The following is a 27,094-nucleotide window of genomic DNA, read 5'->3' as shown; positions in this document are numbered from 1 at the left end:
GAACTCCTTGTAGCAAATCAGCAACACACTCCTTAAACCCCTAAACCTAAAGCGAATTCAGCAAAATTCAGCACAGCCCTCCTGCCTACTCACTTACCCCTGTAGGAATAAATGAACACCGCTCGCCACACACCGGGTCAAGAATCTGACATGCATCCTGGTCTGTGCACTGCCCGCAAATAAGCGAGTGCCTTGGTCCCGCTATCGATACGATGGGATGTGCTGCGTCATCGTTAAACTTCGGAAAGGAAATTTTGGGGCCAGGTTCGATAGTGAAGGGGGCTGATGGAGGGGAGGCGGCGTAGGGGTCGGGTAATATTACAGACTGAGCGTTATTGATGGCGGTCGGGGCCGCGGGAGGACGGAGTGGTTTGTGTGTTGGAGGATGCATGAAGGTAGTTCGAAAGCTTGCAGAATAGATACAACGTCAGTGGTGGCTCCACGGATAGATTCCCTGTGGAAGCTGTTTGACAGATGTTGTGAAACACTCGCACTCTTACTCCTCTCTATACTTTGACCATTGCTTCAGGTACGGAGGGAGTCATTATCTCTCTCTTTCTCTCTGCAATAGTCATGGACTCCGAAAAATCCAGCATCGAGCTATCGAGAAACGAATCCTACCCTTACTCTTTCCTAACCTCTGCACTTGATCCTCCACCTCCAAATCTTGAGTTTTCCTTCACATCCTACAACGGAAATAGCAGCCTACAACCATCGTCTGGTGACACAGACACTTCGTTAAAACTACGACCGGCGCCGGAGGGATACACGTCCTTGGGTTTTTTCATCGTAATAGGATCACTCTTCTTTGGCACCTTCTTAATCGCGCTGGATACCACAATCATCGGGACAGCAATCCCGGCGATTACGAGCACTTTCCATACACTAGATGATATCGGATGGTATGGGAGTGGCTATTTGCTTACTTTGACTGCGCTGCAGCCTAGTTTTGGAAAATTGTATAAGCTGTTGAGTATTAAAGGGATTTACTTGACATGTGTTGCTGTCTTTGAAGGTAAGTTCGAAGAGCTTCTACGTTGAGAATGCCTTGATTTTCTAGGGATTGCATTCTGATTAGTGGCAGTGGGTTCGATATTGTGCGCCGCAGCTCCATCCTCGCCGGTGTTCATCGCAGGACGAGCGATCGCGGGTTGTGGAGCGGCCGGATTGCTCCAAGGCGCTTTGGTCATTATTACGAATACAGTACCGCTACAAAAGAGACCTCTTTACTTGGGGGTGGTAATTAGCGTCTTCGGTATATGTGTTGGAATTGGGCCTGTACTTGGAGGGACATTTTCGGATCATGCGACGTGGCGGTGGTGTTTCTGGATGTGAGTAGGCAGGTAGAACGCGCTTGGAGTGAGGATGCTAAAACTGACTAGCAATGTTCCAATTGGAGCTGTGGTCATGGTACTCATAACCGTTTTCCTTCGGCTGAAAAGTAACAACGAAAAGGACCATTTTAGCTCTACAACTTTGGGCCAAAAGATCAAGCAGCTCGACCTAGCCGGAACAATCTTGATCGTCGCTTCCATCTGCTCCCTTCTGCTCGCCATGCAATGGGGTGGCCAAACTTTGCCTTGGAGGTCGCCCGAAGTCATTGGTCTCTTTGTCGGCTCTGGGTTGATGTTTGTTCTTTTTCTCTTGGTCCAATGGCGAATGGGTGATGATGCTACGCTGCCGTTCTCGATTCTTAGGCAGAGGTCAATTGTTTCCGGGGCTTTCTACCTGCTATTCTTTTCGATGCCTACATATGTGGTGAGGATAAAGGAATGACTAGGATAAGAGAGAAGCTAATGTTGAATAGTACGGTTACTACATCCCTATCTACTTCCAATCCATCAAAGGTTTCAGTGCTTTGAAGAGCGGGGTGGAATTTCTTTCTTTAGCACTTCCACAGATCGGATTCACAGTGCTTTCGGGAGGGCTGGCCTCGAGATTCGGCTATTACGTATGTTTGCTATGTCGAGTTCATAGACAGTACCTTAACTGTTTCAGACGCCGTACTTGATCCTCGGAACTGCTATTGGTATGGTCGGATCCGGTCTCATAACGATGCTGGATATGGAAACACATCTTGCAACTTGGGTTGGTTATTTCATCCTGTTCGCTATCGGCACGGGTATATCCATCAATCACCCATATACTGCTGTCCAGGCCGTGCTGAGTGAGGCAGAAGTTCCAACTGGTAATGGTACGTGATTCTACCTTCCAACTCTTCCTAGAAGCTAAAATCGATCTAGCAATTCTTCAATTCACCTTTCAATTAGGTGGTTCATTGAGCCTGTGTATCGCGCAAACGATATTCCTCAACCGTTTAACGGCAGAGGTTACGCAGAAGCTCCCGAAAATGTCGCCGAAATTGGTGATCGCAGCAGGTGCATACAATTTACGTGCTCTGGCACAGACACCGGAAGCTCTAGTTCTGCTGCGGGAAGCTTATCGAGATGCAATTCGGGATGTCTTCATCTTTGCGCTTGTTGCTGGGGGCTTGGCGCTTTTGTTTTCATTGGGGTTTGAACATCGGAATGTGAAAGCTGTTGCTAAAGACAGGGAGGCGATACAGAGTGAATCGAAAGAATGGTTGGCCGTCTGAGGAGACAGAACTTAAGATGAGATATTAGGGTTTCGCGTCCAGGGATGTTCACGGCGTGGTTGTCATCAGGGTCTCTCTTTGCCTTATAAGCATTTATAATGACTTTTGAACCCTAGGTTTCTAGATTTCTAGAGGAGGTGAAAGGTAACGCCTTGAAAGCAGAAGGATTAGTGCAAGAATGGCGTCCCCTCGGTGAGGCTTAGCAACGGCCAGTTGAGGCGGAAAAAAGCGGGAAGGTCTGAGCTTAGCTGACTAATCGCTGTGTCTCTTCTCAAACTTGGCTACTAACTGCACCTCACTTCTGTGTCCTCTCGTCTCTATTTCGGCTGAAATTGCAACCGTTGACAATTGATCATAATTATTTCATTTCACTCTCACGCACGGTGGCAATTTTTCGGATCCTAGTAGCATCCGGCGGCGGGGAGGGCTGGTCCCCACGAGGTCAATACCTAGCCCTTGGAACTTCGTCGTCCTTGTCCACCCACCCTTGTTAAATACCTTCGTCGGCGCAGAGTATCTCGCGTCTGGTTTGCGATATTGAGCTGAGCATGAAACTCTGTTCAGTTTGCAGCAGAATCGATGTTAGAGCCCTGCTCCTCGCAGCTGAAGCTAAGACCGAAGGAATTCCCCGGTTTTTCCAACACCTGCCAGATCTACCTTCTCTAAAAGCATCCGCATCGAGATGCGATCCTTGTAATTCAATATGGCGTTCCTACTGCTACAATGCTGACCCAAGGCATCTTACCACAGACGGCCTGAAAGCCGGCCCTGGGATGGAACAGATATGGATTGGAACTACTCCTTATCATCCTGCTCTTCACTCTCTTCCCTTCGTTGCAGCCTTTCAGTACACCAACGGTGGACAGCAGAGAACGCTCGCTCACTTCGAAGTTTGTGCTCACCGGGGGGCCGAGCCAGAGGACAACCGACATTTACTGGCAGCTTCAATTTTTCCGTATTCAGGATCCTCAGAATGTCTTACCATGTGTCGAAAATGGCTTCGAGGGTGTTGCGATAACCACAAAGCCTGCAAGAAATCCTCCCCCGGGAGTATACAACTCCCCACGAGAATCATCGATGTGGAGTCATCAGATATAAATGGAACGCCACAGCCACGTCTTGTTGATGGCGAGCAGCGCCATGAAGCCTTCGCTGCGCTATCTTATTGCTGGGGCGGAGAGAGGATATTGACTTTGACTACCGAAACGGAAGAAATCCTTCGTGCCGGCTTACCACTGGAACGGTTTCCGGCAACTTTACGAGACGCCATTATTGTCACCCAGAATCTTCGTATCCGATATCTCTGGATTGATGCTTTGTGTATTCAGCAAGACTCCACTGAAGACTGGACGCGGGAAGCAGCTAAGATGAGAGACGTCTATAAAGGAGCCGTCGTCACTATCGCTGCTGCTGCATCTTCGAGATCTAGTGACGGGATCTTTAGGGATCGCGCTCTCGATTCATGGGCTTGCACCGTTCCTTGGGTAAATGGGCAGACACCTCCCCAAACCGTCATCCTGCGCCCTGCACAGGAGATTTACAGTGACCCCGCACGCACTAGTTTGATGCATACTCGGGGTTGGACTCTACAAGAGAGCCTATTGGCACCACGTACTATCTGGCTCGGAGCGCATTTGATCTCCTTCGAGTGTGCCAACGGCCAAGTAGATGAAGCCGGCCGATCGACAATGTCCACCCAGAACTACCGAAGCAAGGCCCATATCCAAGCCATGCGCGCGACAATGGCTTTAAGGCTGATTTACAAAGTGAACCGGATGCTCAATATCCCACATATCTTCTCTCTTTATTATCCATCACTTGAAAGGATGAAAGATAATGGATTGCAAAGTCTCCGAGAGTTTCCACGCTTCGGATTGCAAAGCTTCCAGCAAATCTTGACAGCTCGTCGTTTCTTCAGCCAAGGTCTCTTGAAGACTCCTGGGGGAAGCCTGTTTTCGTACTACGATCTGTGGTGTGAGATTGTCACGCAATACTCCACGAGGGACCTGACGCAATTGAGTGATACACTCCCGGCACTCGCTGGCATAGCGAACGATTTCTACCATGTGACAGGGGACACTTATCTAGCTGGAATGTGGAAAGGAGACCTAATGAGGAGTTTATGCTGGACGTCAAGAGAATCCAACAACCGTATGACTAATATAGCAGAAATCGAATATTTAGCGCCTTCTTGGACGTGGGCATCCCTGTTTGGACATCCGATTCTGTTCTACGGACAAATGACAGAGACTACTGAATTTAAACACCAAGCAAAAGTCCACACGATCAAAGTCAAAACAGCGGGGCAAGATCCATTCGGGAAAGTCACAGACGGTCTTCTTGTCCTCACCGCACCCTTTCTCCCAATTGAGGACCCACAGCAACCAGCCTTGCCCACCAGCAAGCACCCACATCTATTCGAACGAGCCCAGTACATCGCGAAAGGCTCGGAGTTTCGACGAAAGCACATCTCTCACCAAGGCCAGCGCTTCTGCTTGGTGCAGCTTTCAACTCACAAGAACTATGTGTGGAAAGAGCAATTTACTGCGATCGTCCTACTGCTTGAATCCACTGCTGATGGTAAATGGAGAAGAGTTGGGTACATGAGTATTCGGATCTATGTTTCCCCCTTGGCAGATTATGAACAAGAGGGATTGAAGATCGAAGAAAAGCGTGGGACTGAATGGAAGACTGCCCCGTGGATTAAGAGAAAGATGAGCATTGTGTGAGGCCCTATAGTGCCTGCTGAAAGTTTAAACTTGCAAGATACCCTTATTTATTTCACTCACCGCCCTTGGCTAATGATGTCTGTGGACAAGTCGGAGTTCCCAAGAAATGCTAGCGCCATCATTTATATGATCAATCAACTTGCCGGACTTATTCTTTAACACTTTAAAGCACAAAACATTATCTAAATCCCTATCCCAAAGGACTGAATTCGGATTTCACTGGACCCATCAAAGTCAAACTGCTCGCTTTCGATATAAGGTTCTCATATATCAGTTATCCACGTGATGAGTAGCTGTTGACTTTCCCGGCCTCGAACGATGGAAGTCAGAGCAGAAGACAAGCTCCAAAAGACTTCCATATGGTCGATATCTAAACTAGTCAGATCGATTATGCGGAAATAAGAACTTAATAGCTGTGTGCGAATTGTGATTGACTTAAACTCTGCATGGGATGAAACTTTGCTTATATTAGGTCAAGGTACCTTCCATGTGGACCAGATTATTTTGCAGGTTTTCAGAATTCTCTTCATATGCTGGACGACGTAGTTAGCAAAGGATGAAAGCCGAACTTCTCGTCAGATTGACGAAAAGCGACTCCCTCTAATTCGATCTCAAAGAATAATTCTGCACCGTTCTTTGCTCTCCACCTAAGGACTGATAGAGAAGAATATACGCCACTATAGATATGGGGCATATGGGGCATATAGAGATGGACACATCAGTAGAAAATCTACCTCTTTCTGATCCACTTTGCATCCGAGCTGCACAAATGTGTGCCACCTTTGATGCGCTAAAAAGACGCGCCACATGCTTCCATTCCTGGGACGGCCAACTAGACTGCGGGCAATGTGTTACCTAACATTTCTTAATCGTCCTCGGCCTCATATTTCTGGATCACGTATAAAACGATCCAGGATCGAAACCTCACAACATTGCCAAGATCCACAGGCCGAACTCTGGCCTTTCTACGCAGAGCCCAAGCCGCTGGGCGATGCATCTTCTATTGCCATCTCTCCATTCTACACTTATTGGGGATTTCGTCAATGGCGGCAAGAAGACTGCGACTGTTAGAAGCGGGCCTGAGGGCTTTAGGACCGAATTAGTGGATGCGGTGGCGCGGGCTCAGAGGCGGGTTAGGAGTGGGAAGTGCAAGGATATTGCTTTGCATTCGGAGGCGTTTGGGTAGGACAGTAGATGTTTATCTCGCCTAGTTGTCTTATTACTACTACAATTGCGAACTTTATACCTTCTATGTTTGCAGCATTCACGCACGACTCATACGATAGTCACATGTTGCTAAGTCTAACCTCTTCTCTTTATATCCATACCCCTAGGTACACTCTTTGAGCAATCAAATAAGTTCCTCGTGGCTCTGGTGCTCCCAATAGCTTTACATTCTATCTGTCTATGGACACGACTTTACAGCGCTCAAAAAACGCCTGATGGCCAATTGTAGTACAATGAAAGAAGGCCGGTTAGCGCATTAAATATAGAGGTTGCTAAGTAGAGAGAGATTCTTGGCGGTTTTTGCGAAGAGGACCTTGATCCAGATTGCGAATTCTGCCCACAGAAACTGTCGGTTTAGACCTAAAAGGGGCCGGATGAATTCGGCGTTTCAGGCAGACTAGTATTAAATGCAACGGCTAGGCAACGAACGACTAGAAGCAACATGTTAGATAGACGTTCCACGTAATATGCACACTTCCTGGAATTTCTATGGTACTGTACAGTATGAATAGAAATGATACTAGAAATATACAACCAAGGGTAAAATGAATGCTATTTCCGCATTCAGACTCTTAGTAAGTAGCATACTCCTTAATGGGCGGCTCCACCGTAGTCCCGTCGCTCAGTAAGTTCTCTAAAATATTAACCTTAGTAAGCAGAACCAATCCTTCTGTTTCAACCACACCAATCGGATCCAACATCGGATCAGGGCTTCCAACGGGGCATATTACTGTCTGTACAAAGTGAGCTGTACCAGTCACATGTTCGGTATGAACGTACCTAGTTTGTGAGCCACACCGTACGTTTTATCATGTCCTAGGTACGGTACGTAGTATGGATCATATTACCTTTTTAGGGTCTTTGCATAGCGATTCTAGAGGATTAGGAGGGCTCCGGAGAGTAGAGCTAGAGGTGGATTACCTTTCCCTGCTGCGATTAGTCTTCATCTATAGACAACGTACTACCGAAGGATGAGGCAAGAGACGCAGTCTAGAGGGCTCTTAACTTCTGCAGCCTAGGTAAGAGACTGCGGAAAAACAGAAAACAGAGGTATCTGACCAATGAGATAAGGCCTGTAAGTATCAAAGCTGTTTCAACCTGAGTGCGGCGTACTTCAATCAAATCATACTCGTACAGATCACGTGAGCCGTAACCGCTACGATACGTACACCTACCTTTTATCCTTCCTGCCGTACGAACGTACACAAAATCTCAATCGTACAGGCATCAAAATTACCCAATCATATAGTACTACGGATCGTTGGCAGCGCTGCATTGGACACACTGCTTCTTGACACACCGTTGTAAGAGTTAACCTCACTGGATCTACCGGTGCCCCATGTCTCAATGCGCCGATTGCCAGCGACATAGCTAATCTATTAATCAGCAAGCTTTTCGAACATTCCAAATTTGCCCGTTGGCGTCTCTCCGTTTAAATCCCCCCACGACAGCGGTTCCTGTCAGGCTCATTCTCCCACATCTGAGAAACGATGGGTTGGAACGCAACCCGAAAGAGTGGACTAATTTAGAGGGGCGATATCTGCGACATAGAGGCCAAGGTTAGGGTGAGGTTGTAGGTTAGGTCGAGGTTTCTGAGAGCCGGACTATTGGAATGCTCATGCAATGTACATGACAAGCTGGGGTCTGGCGTTTTGCTAACTCCTGGCTATTATAGAGTTTTGCCATGGCGAAAGGCGAATTGCATGGCTTCTCGAGAAGAGTCTCTGCTGTGGGGCAGCATCGTGCTAGGTAAGAATCCTTTGAACTGACAGATAGCTCAAAGGCACTCGGGAAGGTACAGGGAGGTCAGCACTCTGAATGCGATAATTTTGATGGCTATGAGACGGCCTAAGAGGGAGAGCAATTCCCGCAAGGGGGATAATGGAAGTAATATCGACAAAAGGCTTCGTGTGCATGAAAGATCATAGAATGAAAGATATGTGGAGGAAAAAGGTGGCGAGGGCTATGCCGATATTGACAAGACGCTCCATGCGTGCAGGAAGTTTCGTCGTGCCGAGGCTCTCACTCTGGATCCCCCATCCCTAGATAATGGGCCATCATGCCAATCAATATGTCCAACCCTCTCACGGAAACAACGTGGAACATGGCAGAGAGTTTTTAAGCTCGAAAGTGGCATCCTGTTGACGCTCTCCCTTATTCTAGCCAGGGCTTTAATGGACAAAAGCTGCTCCGATCATGTTCTACGTTATGCGATACAAGAATTCACATCGCAGATAGAAGGCCTACAACGATAGATATAGTAAAAGTAATATTGAATAGCGACAATACGACACTGATACATCACATGTTGTAGGGTTGACGCGTGTGGAAGTCTTATCCCATTTCAGGCTAGAACAATTGAAGACTAGTGTCCGCTCGTTACTGTTAACCTTCGTACAGCGCCTGTGCTATCTCTCCATCCTTCATCGTGTATTCACCTTTCCCTCCCACTGTGCAACTTTGCATATCCGTCATCTCCATTGACGCGCGTCTTCAGCGCGACTGAGTCGTCGCTTCTCGTAATGCCAATGTTCACGACGTCCCATCCCCAGAGCCTTCTTGCACGCCATCGCCGGAATGACCACTGTATGGCTGCACTTTGCAAAACAAATGCCATTTTCGATAGAAGAAAGATGAAGGAGTACCGTCGGTGGCGGATATCTGACATATCTGATGCTCTTGACCACTTGGCAGAGACCTGAGGGAACAGCTTGGCATACTCCTGTTTCAGAATGCCCCGGATTCAGCTACCGATCCCAGCCTACCATGGTGCCAGCCTGAGGCTCGAAATGAACATCTCCGCCATGAGTTGTTCTTCTTTTGTGAAGAAGGGGCCGTTTAATGGCTCTAGCCATTCGGGAGCTGCCGCGACACAGTCGCTTGGCTGTCATGAAGCCAACAGCAAAACACTAGCGTCAGCCATGGAACGGGCATCACCAGAGCTCTGTGGAAGCCTTTGACACTTACGGCTTCCCTTCTGACAGCAAGTTCTCCGCAGGGGTCCCACGTGTGGCTCATCCAGCCAGTGTGAGATGCAGAGGACTCTCTGCCCAGAGCTCGGCAGCTTGAGGCATACGTCAACCCTCCCATTCTAGGAAACTTGGTGGTTGAAGAACGCGAGAACTTAGCGCCCCCTCACGCGATATCCCGCTTGCCACTCCTGGAATACGTGGAGCTCCGACGGCATGTGGCCTGTGGTGCCCGAAGGCTTTTCGTACATGATTAGAGGGATATCCTAGGGCTGAGGGACTGTTCAAAATAAGAGCCTCACCTGCCTCAGTCCTGGTCAGCATGCTGCGCGTCTATCTTCCGTAATTCTATTCTTTAACTCTGTGTTGTTTAAGTCGTTCTTTATTGTTCATAATTGGGCGCCGGCCGCACGCCTTCCTTTCTTTTAGTTACTGTTGATCAGCTAATCAACATGTCCGTACGAGGTTGTCCAGTTGGCGGGCGAAGTGGTTCAGACTCTGGTGGAGGATGTCCTGCTAGCCGTATTGGACCCCGCGGTTGCGCATTCGCAGCTTTCCAGCCGAACATGGGCTCACAAACGATGTACTCCACAGTGAGTTCCTTCGACTAGCGAGGATTCGGTCTACTGATACCTCTAGACCTCCGAGGAAACCTCCCTTCTGTACGAGCAGGAGCGCAAGGGCTTAAACGAGATGCTTATGCCAGAAGCTCCGGCTCGCGAAATCACCAACGGCCTCAAGAATGCAGACAATCTCCAGCCCGAGGACGTCGATCTACTAGCTGTCGCGCTCGGCGCACCTGCTCGGCGCGTTCTCATGCGGGCTGAAGAGGTCGGGCCGCGAACTGGATGGAAAGATGGATATCTTTCATCAGCCTTCGGTTTCTTGCCACCAGACCCATCGGATGCCCCAGTCGCACTACGAGCTTCGCCTGGCAGGATATGGTCCGACCTTTGCGAGCGAATGCCGGGTGTTGTCGCCCGAGGAAACATGAGAGAATCTATCCTCGCCCTTCCACTCGTTTATGGCACTCCAGATGTCATCCCTGATCGAGCTTTGTGGGCAGCAACAGTCTGCCTGGGTATCTTAGCCAGCGTCTACCGTTACGAGGAGGTGAATGACGGCAATGAAGGTGTTAGTGTTATTGCACCTCCTGGAGCTTTCCGGAACATTTCTGGGGAGGCAGATGACGAGGAAGAGGAGACGAAAGGGATACCGCGAAATATTGGTACGGGCGCTGTATTATCTGCATAGCGAGTATTTACTAATAATGTTAGCTATTCCGCTGCGACAAGTCTGCACTCGCATGGGCCGGGCCCTTCCTCACTTAACCCAATTCGATGTCAGCATCTATAACTACAAGCTTCGTGACCCCACCAGCGTTCAGCCTTACGTCGCAAGGACAGAAAACATGGACCTTCGATGGCCGGTATGTACCTTCAACTATTACATGAAACCATTGGATACTAAAGGATCTAGGTGTTCAACGACCGTGGTGAAGCCATGTTCCTGCTCTGCATGGCCGAAGTACACGGCTGCTTCCAATCTGGCATCGAAATTCTTGCGCGATGCCAGGAGCATGTGATGAATCGCGAATCCGAAGGCCTACTTCGGGACTTAATTCAACTCAAGTCAATTATTGATCAACTTCCATACGTATTTCATAAGATCTCAGTTAATCCTGCTTCGGGTGAGCAGTTTGCAAATCCAGTTGAGGTATGAAATTTACCCATTGCTTGGCTATTATAGCCTTTCCGCTAACCAGGTTCAGTGGGGACAGAGATACGCTAAATTTAGTGCACCCCTGTCGAAACGTGTCCCAGCACTCTCCGGACTCGCACTCCCTCTGTTCCTTTTAATGGATGCTTTTATCGGCAGGACCAAATACACGTCATTTCTTGGCATTGAAGCTGTCCATCTCCGGCGATGGCTGCCGCTTAACATTCGAGCCTTTATTGCGGCAATTGAGAACCACTACCGAGTACCTGAGTTTGTGAAGGCTAGTGGCGATCCGAGGCTGGAAGGCGTGTTGGAAGGACTAATCGAATCGTATGCTGGAGAGCGTGGTTTTATGGGAACTCACCGATACAAAGTCTACGGGTTCCTAGAAGTCGTGGCCAAGACTGGGCGGACAGAAACCAATGGGAATGCAGGAGCCGGGGAGTCAGATGGGAGGCCATGGGAGGAGGTCCACCGCACCTTGTCCGATGCGATGCGGGAGAGGCTCGACCCCTATCGCGGCGAGGTCAAGGTTCAACCGCACGAGATGCGAGGGAGCTTTGAAGAATGCCGATTCCGAGCGAGGATCATGGACAGGCGACAGATTGATAATGACCCCAACCGATCTACGGGGGTTGTTACATTTGATTTGCATAACACGGGTATTACTTTTCAACCAGTAAGTCACAAGACTATCTGCTGCTTACAGCATCCATTTCATGGCACCATCTATATTGCAGCACCACACGAAGCTTAGGCGGTTCTCTATTACCGGTTTTCTATTCTAGCAGTGTTCAGCGCTGACTGTATATAGGGTGATCGAATAGCTGTCATGCCAATCAATCCTTCGTATGAGACGGCAAAGGTAGCTGCCGCATTAGGGCTCGAAGATCTCATGGACGCCATTGTCCCAGTTGAGCAAGGATCTGAGTGGGCACGATTCTCTAAGCATCTCGAGATGGTGTCCAAGGTTTCTGGTTCAGGTCTCACTGTCAAGGAGGTGCTGAAGCGAGGCCATCTGGCACCCCTCACCAAAGATCTCGTGCTTTCAGTATGTTTATCTCCCATTCCTGAACTCTCCTTTAACTCATATACAGCTCCACCAAATGCTCCGTGCGTCATCTCAGACGACTCTCCATATCCTCGCATCCGATGACTGGCCAGTCAAAGGCAGCATTGGCGACTTGCTGCAAACCGCTATTAGGGACACACCTCAGGATATCTGGGACCGAGCATTCGACCTCATGAACCTTGCTTGGCTCCCAAAGTTGATTAAACTTGAAGTACCGCGGACATACAGCATCTCCAATGCATCGGATGGAATGCTTCCTAGTATGATCGATCTTACGGTCTCTCGCACCGAAAGCACCCGCAACTCCATTTTCCAGTCTGTCCAGCCTTCATTGCCTTTGTACGGAGTGTCTAGTGGCTTCCTAAACCCGCCTCCACATCTCATGGACTTTCCGTGCGCGGTCTCTGATGACGAGTCTGTACTAATCGGAGTATCGCGCCCGATCCAGTTTCAGTTGCCTTCAAGCACTACGGTCCCAGTGGCGATGTTTGCTGGTGGTTCAGGCATTGCACCGTTTCGTGGCTTCTGGCAAGCTCGTTCGCAACACGGGATTGGTCGCAATATTTTATTTCTGGGGGTCCAATCCCGCGACAAGTTCTTGCACGAGGCGGAGCTGCGGAGTCTTGTCCAAGAAGGCTCACTTGAGCTCCATACCGCATTCTCCCGCGATCGCAAAGGCTTAGTCTATGATCCCGCTTTAAGAGACCTTGTTGAGCAGGATATGGAGCCTCGGTATATCGATACTACCATCGTTGAGCAAGGCAGGCTGGTTTCTGAGCTTGTCATGTCCAGGAACCAGGGTGGGCTGGGAGGCCATCTCTACATTTGTGGCTCCGTTTCGGTATACGAGACTGTCATGTCTGGTATCAAGCAGGCCATCTACAAATATCAAGCATCCACACATGAGTCGGCAGATACTCTACTCGCCACGGCTTTTGCAGAGCGACGGTTCATGCTCGATATCTTCATGACGCCTCGTTCTATCCCTAACACAACACCGACGATACCCATGTCAAGGCTTGCTATTCATACAGGCCATCGAAAAGGGTCACGCATGTGGATTGGCGTTCATGGTGGAGTGTACGACATAACGGACTTCCTCCCAATGCACCCGGGCGGCACTCTTATCGTCGCTGCTAGTGCTGGTCTTGATGCAACAAAAACATTTGACGACCTTGCTCACTCTAGCAATCCTGAAGTATCGAGTCTTCTGTCCAAGTACTTCATCGGCCACCTTGGTGCGAAACCCGACTTCCGGTCCAGCGAATTGAGCTACATTTACGATCAGTGGTACCAATACTTACGAACGAGCGTTGAGAGCCTCACGACTTTGTACTTCGAAGCGAACAATATCCTTGAGGATTCGAAGGTATGGTTTTCTGGTGGTCTGTTTAACATTGGTGGTGTACGCAAGTTCTACCAGTTCCAGAGCCGGCTGATGCAGAATGGCTTCTCGGCATTGTTTGGGGCGAAACTGCAGGAAATTTATCTCAAGCTTTCGTATTCTCTGGCGAACGCAGTCGCACCCAATGTCCGGCTTCCCGATATCATCGGCACGATCACTCGAGCGCAGTCGTCTCCTGATGCTACCAAGGCCATGAAGGAGGTTTCTGAAGTCGGCCAATTTGTGTGCAATAGCAGCAAGTTGGCACGATTTCATGAGAACGGCATCCTGAGATACGCGCAGACGATCACGGAGCTCGATGTGACGTTTTTAGAGCATATCCGTGACGAGACTGCTTTGGGCATGGATGCTTTTGATATGATTGCTGCGATGGACGAGTCCGCGAGCTCTAAGCAAGTGAGGGAGGACTGAGATCTTCATAATAAGAGGCACGCTAACACTTCATTCAAGGTCAAACTCGCATCCTATCTTCTTACCGTCCTCGAAAGGATTGCCGCGCGCCTTGAAGCCTACTATGCCTCGCTTTCGCAAGAATCGATCTACCGTCCCGAAATCGAAAATAACCCTGCACGCACACGCTGGAACAACGTCCGCCGCAAGATCATGGATGGTTCGTTCTTTGTTTTAGCTAAACCACCGGACATGTCATATAGCGATGGCATGTCAACGGGACTCCGAAGCCGGAACGGGGTCGAAGTAGACTTCGCACAGATCTTTGCTAGTGCGCAGCAAACGCTGCAACGAAACTCCCAGAGCCTGTCATCGCACGATTACGACCCTCCACAATCGAGACGTCTAGCTGATGCTCACGCCGCACGTGCTGCTAAGAACCTCCAGGCTCCCTCGTCGTTCGAAAGCCAGCAACAGGGTAATGCACTTCGCCGGATGTCAACATTTATCAACAGTAATATGTCAAATATTCGTCGCTTGAGCCGACTACCAGCCGAGTATGACTTCACGCAGCTAATGGCAACTTACAATCCAAATGCGCACGCTCAAGCACTGAGCGGAGGTCACACTAAGGCCCCAAGTATCGCTTCTAGCATCAGTTCACATGGACTTCGCACTCGTGCTGCAGCAAACGCATCGCCTCCCCTACCGGCTCCACAACCTCTGCGAACACGAGCACAGGTAATCCAGCAGACGCAGGCACAGGTGCAGTCTTCTTCTCTTGCTCAGCAACTAAGTCATCGCAATCATCAACCTCTCCCTCCACCGAAAGACCCACTTCCACAGCTGCCTACGGGCTCTCCGACTATGCCCCCGAATTCTTCAATGAATGCAGCAATGGTCTACCTCAATCGCCGCCAACCACCACGCAGCACGACTCCCCTTCCAGCCTCTCCCCGAGCATCTCTGGCGCTAAGTGCCACTGGTTCTATCGTGTCCCGCCGCAAGATGAGTGGCGAAGACACGCCGCCTCCTATGCCGACAGTGCCTATGTCAATTTCGGCATCTGCAGCTACCACGGTGTCGTCGGTGGCAGCGTCATTGCCGGCCGGGTTGAGAGCGTTGAAGCTAGGGACGAAGAGTGGGGATGAGAGAATTTTTCAACAGCAAGTGCAAGCAAGGGTGTAAGGCTTGAAGTGGGAAGGGTGTGAGGTCTGAAGTGGGAAGGGGTGGGAGTGAGAGTCAGAGTGGGGGCATTCGAAGTGCTGGCACGTTTTCTGGTCTTGGTAGTTTTGCACTATATCCTGATTCGTTTGTATTTTCTAGTACTTTCTAGGGCGGTTTTCCTTGGACATAAAATTTGTTACGCGGTGGAACGGACTTGCAAGCATGTACATTTTCCGAGGTCATCTTGCACTCTGCATTGTTCTGAGCAATTTCCTGATGAGAAATGCAAAATTTCAATTTTTTTTTTGCGATTCCCGGTCAGTGTCGGAGACGTATTTCATCTTAAGTTATGCTGGCAAAGCCGTTAGCTCTATTTCCGAAGTCTTGAGATCATCCACCTGCATGGATGACCTTGGACAGTCTTCCTGCATGTTTCATCCAGGTTTCTCCTAGAGGCATTTTCTCAATCGAGAGCCTCGGTAATCCTCCTAATCCCTTCATCAACTAGATCTTTCGGCTGCGAAAACACCAGCCGGAACCACCCTGGAGACTCAGCTCCCGTCGCATCACCGCTTACAATATTCACTATCCTCTGGATAAGTTTCTGAAATATCACACCGTAATGTCTTCAGTATGATAGACCAGAAACTTCTTTCCTAGGCTGATCCACAGGAGTTGGTCCTATCATAGACCTGTAGTGGACTGATTGTAGATTCAAATGAGTGGACGAGTAGCGAAGATGCTTACTTGCCCCACTACGTCACTCCACTTCCAAGGTCAATTTTCGCGCCCTTCGAACCCGAATTTTCAACACAACTTGGAAACCTACTAAACTTATCAATAAAAAATTATGGAGTAATCTGGGTTAGCGCATTAATCTCCCGATATACTGATGGTTTTAGTCAAGATCTGTTCCTCGAGATGAGCCGAGATTATGAACAACAATACAGGGAGACAATGAAATGCGTCAATATATTTCAGGGTTTGGAAATCGAATTTTCAAGCCGGTTATCGGAAATTAGCCATAGAAAATTTTCCTAAGAATGTTCCTGAGTTTGAGCATAGGGGGAGTTTTCAGTTCAACTGCGCCGGTTCTGTGCCTGGAGTTGATGGCTTTTGGGCTCTGGCTGATTCTTCGTTATTAGTCATAATGCTCCTTTCCGGTCTTCTTATCATTGCAGTGGAGGTAAACATGTGAAGGTAGGAAAATCACTTAAGGAAATAGAAGGACGGAACATCCTAGTCTAGAGCCATTCCTCATTAAGCTTGAGGAAGCTAGAGGCTAAGTTTCTTACCTTGTCAAACATGCGTCGCCTAGTCTCCAAGGCCTCCTCTCTGGGAAGGCTTGTCGGCCGCTTACTAGAATGCGCGACTCTATTATCCCTTCCGAAGAGCTTGGGCAGTAAGGCAGCAAGGGTAGGAGGACCCTCCACTTTCTCGCCATCCTTTTAAGTCTCTTTAGCTATGGAGCCTAGTGTGTGACTCTTTGCAAACAAAGCGTAGAGGGGAAGTGGAGAATGGTGCTTCGTTCATTTTACTACTTTTTACCCAGCCCTCAATCCATAAACTCATGAAAATCTTTCATCATCAGGCTTATCCGGCTGTCTGTCCGATGTACTAGCATGTGCCCCCTTTCTGCCTTCAGTTTCATTCTTCTCTATCCCGGAGTTATGCTGCTCTACAACGCCAGGCGTTTGATGAGATTGCTGTCTAGTTGCTTGGCTTTGTTCTTTCGATGACTCGCTTCCATTCGTTAGTGACGGCGCGGTGCTCATGCACAAACCTGAATTGCCTTTCCCTTTCCTTATTCTCCTGTGTGAGCTTTTGAACTCTGTCTTGCAATCAAAGTATCTCTTTTCGCTTCGTTTATTTTCTGCCTGGCTTGTTGAATTCGTCTACCTTGTCTCTCTTTTGCTTCTGGCTCTCGTTAAGCTATAGGCTCTGCAATTCTATAATTCTCCGTCTTAACTCTATGTGCTCAATATTACGTTTCTCGGGCGTGTGCCTTAATTCAACGTACCGGCCGACCCCCCACGACTCAATTTTGAACCCACTAGTTCCATTGCCACCAAGTAGTCCACGGTTCCAACGTACACAGTTTGGAAGAATATGAATAAAGCTCTAAACCTAGTAGCGCTTTCCCAGAATATATTCTTGTCTGATCTATGCTTTGGGAAATGGCAGTGGCCGAATCCCACAGTCCATAAGCAAGTGCGTTGTCGAACTAGCTGATAATAGTGTGCATTCCACAGCTAACACCGATGAGACCAATGAATCTATTTCATGATGTTGATTTCGACGGCCTTTGCAATGCCTACAATGCTCAGTAACTAGATGATATACACGGTAAGAAGCTCACCTCACAGATGGACTGGCGGGCGATCACTCCGTGGCAAAGGAGGTTCCGTTGAAGATCGTGTCCTAAAACCTTACATTAGATGTTGTCATACTAGATTTTAACGAACGATCCATACTCCTAATCATATGTATGAAACCCATATTCGGTAGTAATTTCTTTTGGCTGTTTAATCCCTCGGACTAACCCCACCCACTCAATCTATTGTTCAACTTCAATTTAGCCACGAACAGGATCCTTTTTCGCTCTCTTCAGATAGCTTATTACTTTCATTGGGCCCAGGGTAGTGATACCCACTCAACAACCGTGAAGAGTTTGCAAGTAGCCAGAAATTGAAGCCTTTCAGACCTTTCCCTGGGGTCATGAATTTTCGTAGCACTCCCGTCTCAGCCCGAAGGTATTCTGCTATAGCCTCATACATATCTGCTAGCTCTCCTGTGTATTGTAAAGAAGATTTCATAAACACTGCCAGGAAGGTTATATCCTTCGGACGGTCCAAAAATGGTATCCCCTCTTTATGCAGATCAGCACCAGCCTCAACCAACAGAATCGTGGCTCCCAGTTGTCCGTGAGCCACTGCATAGGCAAGGGGAGATCTTCCTCGGTTATTGTGACTGTCCACCTTCACTCCCTCGCAAAGAAGCCTCCAGCATTCCTTCACATCTCCAGTAGCTGCCGCATGATGGAGACTGTGCTCGGGTCTTCCAAGGTAGTGGTTTATACGTACGTGATCCCATGGTTCGGAGACCCGGTTGGTCAGTTTTGACAAGGCAACAATTCGTTCCTCCAAGATGGCATTTGATTTCCTGAAATATGCAGAACAGCCGGCAAGAGGCCCTCTTAGTTGAAGGTATTGTTGTATCATGAATTCCATCTGCTGGTTCTTTACCGTATTCTCTTGTTCTGCTTTCGAAGCTCTCCGGGTCGCGTTGCTCAATTCCATTCGGTGTCGATTTAGGTCTAACTTGGTTCGCTGTAGAGAGTCGGTCTTTTCATCTAATTGAGACCTTAAGCTACGTGCTGTTTCTTCGTAGCCTCGAAAGTTACGTTTTAAATCCTCTAGTTTGGCGTTCAGGGTCCTGGCGTTGCTTTCATTTGCGTTTGTAAGTCTAGCAACCTGTCGTTTATAGGCCTGTTCTATTTCCTCATGCTCGCGAGCTTGAGTGTGCAGGCGCCGATACAACCTCCGATTCTCATCAATCAGCCTCTCATTCTGGTAGTCAAAGTTATTATCTTGTTTTTCTTGCTCCTCCCTTTTACGTTTTAATCCACTCTGGGATCGTGTGGATACGCCCATTTTAGGGCAATGTGTAGACGGCCACAATCAGAATACTCCCTAGTTATTAGAACAGGGATACAATTTGGAAAGGCCGGAGAGAACGTATGTGATTTGCGAGGCTGAGATATGTGACGGGTAGGGTCTTGGGTCAGCTTGAGATTGATATCTTTCATTGTCCCCACCTTTAGTGCCGGTAGATGACTGTTCCAATTATTACGAGCTTGTAGGCACTAATTTGACCGGTAAATTGACATTGCGACTTGGTTGCTTTTCCAAATCGCGTGGGCTTTAACACATGTCTCCGAAAATCCCGCATCGCCCTGTGGCGCCCTGTGGAGCCTTGCGGGGCTATGTGGAGCTGGACTGGCACGCCGGACTGGGTATTAGTTAGCGTGATAGGTCACCATTTAGTAAAGTGAAGCAATGGCTTGCGAGAATTAGGTCGTGACATCGCTCGCGAGAACGTATGAGTGAAGGCTTATATTAACGGCCAATTTGAAGGTTCCGTGGAAGCCACAGCTGGAATTGAATAGCCAAGATGTATGCACCGCGCCCCCGAGAGCTGATTCAGAATTAAGATGACAGTTTCGAACTTCAGTTTGTTTTTTGAGCCTCATGAGGTTCGCCCTGCCATTGCTCCCCTTCCCCAGTCCATCTCAACCTCATGTGCTGCCGACCCGATGAGTTACGTTGCGATATGATCCTACCCTCCCCTTAAGCGTGCTACATGTGAATCGTATAATCCTATAGCAACGAGATTAGCGATGCTTACAAAGGCAAATAAAAGGGCCGCTAGTACCTCAGGAAGCATATTACTTTCAAGTGTCCTAAGACAGAAGTCAGTCGGAACGTTGAATTCTTGTGATTAGGAGACGTACTCCTCAAGCTGATTCCCTTTCCAGATGAACCCGTAGTACTCAACCTCCATAACCTGTCGCTCGCCTAGCTTTGTTCAGAGCTGTTTTACTGCCCAGGGAATCGGAATGCGGTGAAAAATTCACATTGAACCGTCGACGTGGTGGAACATGACGTTGTTTAAGATTTGGTGGATCTAAGGCGGTGGGAGATCATAACTCGGAGTATGAGTTTTGACGGCGCGAGTGAAGTAGAGTGTGTCGCCTAGGTCTAGCGGCAATTGTAGCGTAGTGGGAGAACATGCATTCTGCACGCCAAAAGATGAGAGCTTATCCTCCACTTTTTGGAATTAGCGCATACAGTTCCTCTGAAGGTATACTCACTGTGTTGTAGATTCTAGTTGAAGCGTGCAATGTGCATGCTGCTTCATGCAGCGGAGTTGAAAAATTCCGCAGCTATGGTGTTCTTCATATGTCAGACGGTACTTGACTGAGATACTCCATTCAACCAACGGTTCTGCTTTAATTCTCTGTCAGTTCCATTCGCGTTTAATTCTTCCACTTCGAGGAAGTTGGCGCTGGCTTGAGCTTCAACTGATTTCCAACCAGCCATTCTGATCAAGCGAGAAAGCTTTGAGGGTTCACAATCTTAGAGAAGAACGTGGTTCCAAAGGATGAATAGAGGATTGGAGGCAGAGCAGGGGGGGCATTTACTCTAATGGAAGAAGGACAGGGCTTTGTGACAACAAGCTCTTTCAGACTTAGAGATTCCTCGGTCTGTTTTTCTAGGTTCTGCCTTACAACTCACCGGTGGAGAAGAGTGGTAAGCCTCCGTGAGCAAGTTGGCAAGTGAGCTGTCACTTTCAAAGAGCCACTCGGGGCATGTGGGGGCGCAATGATACTTCCTGGCTATCAGATTTCGCCATGCAGGAAGCCATCAGCCACATAACTCTTGATTTGTCGGAAGGCATATACCAGGGGAATCCACATGCAAAGATTTTAAGTCCCTCTAGACCTCTTTCTAAATTTCTGCCCTCCGGATATCCGCAACAGACCTGGTACATATAAAGAGTAAATCATGGTAGACGACGCCTTCGAAGCTTGGAAAATATGCTGGCAGGTTAATGTCGTATTTTGCAAACCTGTAAAGGATACACTGAGCCTGAGGTGCATAGTCTGCTCTCAAAAGCATGACTATTCCGCACCAACTCAGCGTTCAACCTTCTGGTTCGAAGGGACTACGTGTTCCGTAGGTCATGGCCAGTTTTCGCAAAAAATTGGCAGCTGTCCTGGCGTATGCGCAACATGTGACCAAAATTATATGTTCGAAGTTGTTCAGGGCAGGGTTACATGCAGAAGAGAAGGATGCCGAAGCCTTGTGCGGGTCCATGAATCTAAAGTTAGGAATCTACTCAAAATGAATCAGGAGCTTTTGCGGTGAGACCATCTTCATCCAACTTAGTTATAAGGTTTTTTGTAGCAGCCCTGACGATTGCAGAAAATTTCTTGCCGTACTTCATGGTCGGCCGCCCTACGACTGTGCCGTGCAAGCTGCTGAAGAATGTAGCGTGCTATGCGGCCCTTTTTCGCTCGAGACTTGTAGACCTCCCACGGACATGTGTCTCCACGACCGAAATGTTTGTGATGCCTGCTTAAAGCTAACTTGGGAAACTTCAATCCGTCAAGGGCGACTGGAAGACCTGGTGTGTCCGGACCCAGAATGCAGGCAACCAGTTCCAGTCAACCGGCTGAGTTCGCTTCTAACAGCAGATGTTCTGAACATGTAGGAGGGTGGGCCCTGAATGACAGAAAAATTCTGACGGAAGCCTAGATACAACAGAAAACTAGCGCAGAATATCTTGTCGCAGAATAAAAAGTTTTGATGGAGTCTCTGTGGACACGGACAAATACACGACCCTGGAGGTGAGCATTTAATATTGAAAAGCGTGTGGAAAATACTAAATAAGGACAGAAACTTACGCGGAGTGGATTTGCCTGCACTGCAACAAGCGCCTTGCTTCATTTATCGAGAAATGCTTTGAAAATGCCTGCGAGCACCTCCTCCAAATTGATGTGAGAAAGCAGCAAGACAGGACCAACGTTCATGGCATGGCGAGTAAGGCACTAGAGAACGGTAATGTGAGTACAGAATGCTGGGAACACGAAGTTGCCTCGAAATAAGAAATTCACGCTCCAGTAGAATGTGCTCAAGAGCTGGGTGCGGTAATCGGATTTAGAAGAGAGGTGGGTGTACACATCTTAAGTGTAACATATGTAAGAATGAATTCTGGTGCTTTAAAGTTATATGGGAAGCTAGAAAACCCTATCTTGATACTTGCGGCGGGCCAACGAATTACAACAAAAAGTTTCAATAAGGAGCTTGAAGCTGGCAGGCTATGCATCAGGGTGGAATATCGACGGCGGCTATGACCACACTTTAGACCAAGGAACCGGTAGAGTATATATTCTTTAGGGGTTATCGTTGAGTAAAGTAAATCGACATTGGAACCAAGATGCTAATGAAATCGTTCCGCCTCCATACATAGCGGATTAAGGGAAGAATGATGTTCACGGACGGACCAGATACTTGAGAAGCATTTATCGGTTTGTAGGGTGACTGAATACTCATGAATGCTGGAAATTCACCGAGCGCGCAGGAGACACGCTTATCGAACCGCGCACAGGCATGTGCTTAAGGGATGGCCGTTTTGAGCTAGGATTAACCCAGTACGATAGATTACGTCACTTCCGAGGTGAAAGGTCTCCGCATGCATATGCAGCGACTGGCCATCGGCTTTACTATTAGTTTATCAGTCTCCCTCCGCACCCTTCACTGCTACCCATGAAACACGGATTGCGTGGGCTTGCAATAGCACGGCGCGAGGGATTCTTTAAGGACATCCACGCTCCATTCGCAGGTGGAGAAGCAAACGAAGACATCGACCTCACACCACACTGACGAATCCTAGATAGATTGCTAGAGGAAAGAGGAATCGGTCTTGACCTCTAAGACGATGGATGTCGAAGCTCACTACTTTAGCAATGACATCTCTAATGACTATGACCCGAATTTACCTCCGCCCTAGAGCATCTCCGAAGGGATGGAAATTGGTTTCTGATCGTTCTGGCGAACGGGACTACAAGGCTCCATCTCAACATCGCAGTCTTCTGGAATCCTGTTTCACATGCTTATGTCCTCGGAACTTCTCGGTCTTACCGAGCCCGATCACGCGATATATTTGAAGGCTGTGGAGCGGGTAAGCTTGCCTCTGGAGGATTGCTGGATGTTTGCATCACATCTATATGACTTTCAAGTGGCAAAAGGTGTCGGGATGAAAATGATATATGTGCATAGAACGACCGAAGGTTTCGGAGTGGAGATCGATCTTGATGGCGAGCATTTGTTCGCCGACCAATATTGTGATGGAAGAGATGGAAGTGCCGGACACGGATTTTTAGATATATCCCGAGAATTGCTGGACATCAACGCTGCGCAGCAGGTATGTTGTTGTGATTTCCAATTCTCCTGTAGCGGATACTTTCTCTACTTCTTGAGATCGAGCCGTTACCCAAATTAAGATTATCTATTAACCCATGTATACTATCCGATGTATCTAATATATGACTCCATACCCCAAAGACTAAACTCCCGCACTTCATACTTACCATTGAAATTTTGCAAAGAGCAGAGTGAAGAAAAGCCACACGCCCAGTTCCAGTCTAGAGTGCCGTCTAATTCAAATCATATTCTAATAATTGAACACCATCAGCGAAGGGTTCAATGCAAACGGCAACAACATATGCCCAATAACAATCGTCGCCATCGGGACCGTGGCTGTAAAACCCTGAATATCCCAGCCATGCGGCGCGAAACATCCGAGATAGATCATGGCGCCCACGAGGGGAATCATGAGCATGTACATCCATTTGAATCGGTGCCAAATGCGGGGTAACTCCTTGAAAAAGTTGGAGTCGTCCTTCTCTTTTGCGGTGGCACCCCAGCTCATGTCGATACTGAACATGTGCGCCAAAATGGCGAGACTAAGGTGAAACGAAAGACCACCAAAGAAGATGACGAAGAGCGGCATCCACTTAAAGTTTTCTAAAAGGGATGACCACAGGCTCATGTCGCCAAGACGGTAGCGCATCACAGCAAGACAGACATTGGACATGAGGTTGAAAACAAGAATGAGCGAGACGAAAACTGAGTTGCGTAAGTCAGCTTCCGGAGGTGGAGGATGCGTGTACTCACTCTTCCAGGATTCAACGTAAAACTTGTCGAGGTCGCCGTTGAACCAACCAATCAAGAAATAGTTCACAATGCCGAAAGGAACCGATGATGCTAGAGCATAATCTTCGATAGTTAGCAATGAAATGGAAGCTGTCGGCACTACGCTTACATGATGAGATGTACCCGACGATGGTCAGCTTGGAGGAAAGTTGCATATTTGAAAAAAGAAAGATGCGGAAGAGCTTTGTGAATGGACCTCTCCACAACCAAGTGTGGATGGGGTTGAAAACCAATTCATTGCAGCCGTATGCGTATCTGAGAGGGTTAGCCAGAGGCAGCTGAGTATGCTTGCAGCGACCTACTTTTCCCAACGATTGAGTTCGTCATAGATGGTTAGCGACACACCTTCCTTGAATCCATCGCCATGGTAGCTGGCTAAGCGGACAACATTTCCCGTAACCTGCAAACGTAGGGCGATATCGAAATCCTCAGAGACATGGCTCTCGGACCAGAAAGCAACATATCCGCCATCCTCATGGACTCCCACCGATTGAACAGCCTGCCATCGGAGGAAAGCGTTGTGACCGACGAAAGGGCCTACCTCGCCGCTACCGACGGAGAATCGAATGGCGGTATACACTAGGTTGGTAAAGAAGGTGATAGCATTCTCAAAATAATCCCCAGAGACCTGCATGACACCGGTAGAATGCTGGACGATGGCGACCTCTGGTGAGAGGAACATCTCAGCAGCGCCATACATAAGACAGTCTTCCGGAACACGGGTATCAGAGTCGACGATCAAGATGATTTCGCCCATGCGAATGTTCCCACCAGCCTTGGCACGTGAATCGGCAGCCAGCACAGTTTGGAGAGCTTCCTGGTACAGCAAAGCCTCTTGGTCTTCGGTGATGGCTTCCTCGCTGGGATACCGGGCATCGATAAGGCTTTGGAGAGTGTCTTCGACCTTGTTTGAGACATTCAGCGCAAAGTTCATGTTGGAGGCTTTCTTGAACTTTCCCTTTCGGATGAAGCCATCATGGTTGTGCTTGGGGCGCGCGACCCATCCAATGTTGTTGTCGTGGTAAAAATTGAGAAACTCCCGGTTCTCATCCTCGCTCCTAAGTGCCATGCCATCATCGTTCATGAAGATGCGTGCAGTCCCACCATGCGACTCATAGTAAGAAATGGCGGCCTTCAAACTCCGAACCGTTGGCTCGATTACACCCTTTAGGGATTCGGTATAGATGGGCATCTGGATGGTGATCGGCGGCGGTTGGAACCCAATGCTCCTCGCTTGCGATAAGCTCGGCTTGATCGCAGAGTAGAAGCGTGAATTGGTTTTTACGGAAGTAATGGGACCGATGGCTTGGAAAACATTTCCGAACACTACGATGACGAAGAACAAGCCGAAGAGAAGGAAGATGGGTTCTGTAGCCACAAGAGCGAGACGCATCCAGAATTTATCGGTCATAGTCTGGAGGACCAAAGCCCTGTTGCCAAGACCGACTACTAAAACGAGGATGGCAAACGCAGCCATACCGACAAAGATAGAGCTAGTGAAGATGAGAGGTCGAGCGAGCGATTCACGAACCCCAGACTCAATGTCAGTCGCAGTTTTGCTGACTTCCTCAACAGAGACTTCAGCTAGCCCTTTCTCTGTAACTAGGTCCATTTCGGAAGCCCTGTGGGAGTTTACACCTGTCGAAAATGGGTTGGTGCCGATGCCAAATGGAGAGGTACCTGTTCCCCAAATTAGAGCCAGCATCCTGGATTCAACTTCCATTGCGTGTGATAGAATAAGCCCGAGGTCGTCGTGCCAGACAAGTAGGATCCTTTCTTGACGAACCAAGGCAGCGTACTGGAATTTTCTGATGGCACTCGAGGATGCGATTTCTGCCATTGAGTCGTATATCTGAATTTGGGAGCCGTTTCCGAAAAGCAGCATGGATTCTCCAGGGTCGATGACATCGAAGACGGCGCCGGTTCCCTCGGTCGACATTGTCAATGCGACAGCGGGATTGATCTTCTTGACAGCATCGTAAAGCTCTTGATCCACGGGCTCGGGCTCAGTTGCGTACTCTCCGCCAGATTTCCGGATCAGAACTCCCATGCAGGCACCTCGTGGCACTGGGCCTGAAATCATCCAATGCATAGAACATGCTTTCCCGTGTAGATGCTTAATAATCTACGAGCCAGTCAGATTGAACAATGAGGATGAACTGACTAGAACACTTACAGCTCTAAACTTAGTGTCCTCGTCAATTTTTTGGGTTATGCGACGGGAATCATACGGGGTGGACCATCTCGCAGACCCAGATGAACGGTGCTCCGAGATCGATGGCCTCCGTGAAGACACATTCGAATCCATGACGAAAATATTTGGAAGCGACTGTACGTATCGACAAGGGTAGGAGATGATGTGTGGGCGTGGGCCCTTTCAAACAAATACGACCCAGCAATGAATTGCGCAGGTGATGAAGACAGTAATCAATGAAAACCCTGGTAACGACAGACGCAGTTGGGATTGAAGAAGGGAGGGGAGCACAACAGGGTAACTGGAATGATATGGATATCAAAGCACTAGCTTCAGTCAACAATCCTCCGCCGCTTCATGCAGTAATTTCGGAAAGCTAGAGCATGCAAGAATCAAACTGCGATAGCACCTATGGATCAGTGAGCCTTCGAAACCTAAAAGATCGATGATAAGCCTTACCGCTTCGATGAAGTCAAGCCACATGAGGATTAGAGACCCTCGAGCTCGTTTTTGTGAAACTAGGGTCGCCCATTCCGATGCAAGGCGATCTTCAGCCAGCCCTCTAGATATCCGGGTGCCAGAATAGGCAGTTCCGTGGTGAACCAGCACAAGGTGAAGCGGTTTCCATCTCAACAAGCGATGTGTGAATCCAATACCTTTGGGATATGGTGCGGTAGTTCCCATGAGAGCTAGTATCTTGCCTTATTGCTCTCCTGCATGAGGCGTTGTGTGCAGCCCCCTAATTTCCAACAATCGTGGCGAATATATCCAAATTTGGAATACAGGATCCCAGCGCAAATCTCCATCGCAAAGTCGAAGCCCCCACTGAAGAGATTCGCTTCCGTC

The 27,094-nt window shown here is 48.5% G+C and overlaps 9 protein-coding genes across 9 annotated transcripts; 6 read left to right on the top strand and 3 right to left on the bottom strand.

The window, feature by feature from the left end:
* Positions 1-481: 481 nt before the first annotated feature.
* Positions 482-2,720, top strand: BDR25DRAFT_278689 (MFS general substrate transporter). The gene is made up of 6 exons (XM_033687699.1): positions 482-1,015; positions 1,085-1,331; positions 1,383-1,758; positions 1,808-1,951; positions 1,999-2,194; positions 2,244-2,720. Exons 1-6 carry the CDS (start codon positions 574-576, stop codon positions 2,594-2,596), a joined length of 1,758 nt encoding a protein of 585 aa, XP_033552767.1. The 5' UTR covers positions 482-573; the 3' UTR covers positions 2,597-2,720.
* Positions 2,721-2,901: 181 nt separating this feature from the next.
* On the top strand, positions 2,902-5,707 carry BDR25DRAFT_89465 (HET-domain-containing protein). Its single transcript, XM_033699207.1, has one exon. The coding sequence runs from the start codon at positions 3,145-3,147 to the stop codon at positions 5,323-5,325; it is 2,181 nt and encodes a 726-aa protein (XP_033552766.1). The 5' UTR covers positions 2,902-3,144; the 3' UTR covers positions 5,326-5,707.
* Positions 5,708-6,808: 1,101 nt separating this feature from the next.
* BDR25DRAFT_391304 (uncharacterized protein) lies at positions 6,809-9,845 on the bottom strand (the record flags this gene model as incomplete). The annotated part of the gene is made up of 19 exons (XM_033698141.1): positions 6,809-6,912; positions 6,967-6,983; positions 7,015-7,104; positions 7,141-7,154; positions 7,215-7,332; positions 7,474-7,499; positions 7,612-7,708; positions 7,749-7,803; positions 7,838-7,895; positions 7,954-8,017; positions 8,074-8,156; positions 8,182-8,328; positions 8,366-8,515; positions 8,579-8,737; positions 8,847-8,934; positions 8,991-9,274; positions 9,318-9,461; positions 9,490-9,675; positions 9,711-9,845. The coding sequence occupies 19 exons, from the start codon at positions 9,843-9,845 to the stop codon at positions 6,809-6,811; spliced, it is 2,019 nt and encodes a 672-aa protein (XP_033552765.1).
* Positions 9,846-10,054: 209 nt separating this feature from the next.
* Positions 10,055-10,409, top strand: BDR25DRAFT_253566 (uncharacterized protein; the record flags this gene model as incomplete). Its single annotated transcript, XM_033686246.1, has 2 exons — positions 10,055-10,114; positions 10,161-10,409. Coding segments are annotated over exons 1-2 (276 nt in total), but the record flags the coding sequence as incomplete, so codon positions are not given.
* Positions 10,410-10,484: 75 nt separating this feature from the next.
* Positions 10,485-15,477, top strand: BDR25DRAFT_253564 (uncharacterized protein; the record flags this gene model as incomplete). The annotated part of the gene is made up of 7 exons (XM_033686245.1): positions 10,485-10,749; positions 10,799-10,815; positions 11,001-11,237; positions 11,293-11,919; positions 12,055-12,291; positions 12,338-14,113; positions 14,168-15,477. The coding sequence occupies 7 exons, from the start codon at positions 10,485-10,487 to the stop codon at positions 15,293-15,295; spliced, it is 4,287 nt and encodes a 1,428-aa protein (XP_033552763.1). The 3' UTR covers positions 15,296-15,477.
* A 2,367-nt stretch (positions 15,478-17,844) lies between these two features.
* Positions 17,845-18,927, bottom strand: BDR25DRAFT_379525 (uncharacterized protein; the record flags this gene model as incomplete). Its single annotated transcript, XM_033697613.1, has 1 exon — positions 17,845-18,927. One exon carries the CDS (start codon positions 18,925-18,927, stop codon positions 17,845-17,847), a length of 1,083 nt encoding a protein of 360 aa, XP_033552762.1.
* Positions 18,928-21,180: 2,253 nt separating this feature from the next.
* On the top strand, positions 21,181-22,722 carry BDR25DRAFT_350201 (uncharacterized protein; the record flags this gene model as incomplete). Its single annotated transcript, XM_033694661.1, has 12 exons — positions 21,181-21,200; positions 21,262-21,404; positions 21,450-21,546; positions 21,632-21,686; positions 21,750-21,906; positions 21,946-22,007; positions 22,065-22,169; positions 22,205-22,244; positions 22,277-22,290; positions 22,347-22,367; positions 22,414-22,523; positions 22,578-22,722. 12 exons carry the CDS (start codon positions 21,181-21,183, stop codon positions 22,720-22,722), a joined length of 969 nt encoding a protein of 322 aa, XP_033552761.1.
* Positions 22,723-22,781: 59 nt separating this feature from the next.
* BDR25DRAFT_350200 (uncharacterized protein) lies at positions 22,782-23,341 on the top strand (the record flags this gene model as incomplete). The annotated part of the gene is made up of 2 exons (XM_033694660.1): positions 22,782-22,884; positions 22,908-23,341. The coding sequence occupies 2 exons, from the start codon at positions 22,782-22,784 to the stop codon at positions 23,339-23,341; spliced, it is 537 nt and encodes a 178-aa protein (XP_033552760.1).
* Positions 23,342-23,379: 38 nt separating this feature from the next.
* BDR25DRAFT_89438 (uncharacterized protein) lies at positions 23,380-26,493 on the bottom strand. Its single transcript, XM_033699206.1, has 5 exons — positions 26,231-26,493; positions 24,357-26,179; positions 24,164-24,309; positions 24,016-24,117; positions 23,380-23,967 (listed from the first exon to the last, which is right to left on the bottom strand). Exons 1-5 carry the CDS (start codon positions 26,360-26,362, stop codon positions 23,513-23,515), a joined length of 2,658 nt encoding a protein of 885 aa, XP_033552759.1. The 5' UTR covers positions 26,363-26,493; the 3' UTR covers positions 23,380-23,512.
* Between the last annotated feature and the right edge of the window lie 601 nt (positions 26,494-27,094).

Source organism: Lindgomyces ingoldianus (assembly GCF_010093535.1).
Source record: "Lindgomyces ingoldianus strain ATCC 200398 unplaced genomic scaffold BDR25scaffold_4, whole genome shotgun sequence".
NCBI classification, from domain to species: Eukaryota; Fungi; Ascomycota; class Dothideomycetes; order Pleosporales; family Lindgomycetaceae; genus Lindgomyces; species Lindgomyces ingoldianus.
This window is presented reverse-complemented; position numbering and strand designations above follow the sequence as displayed.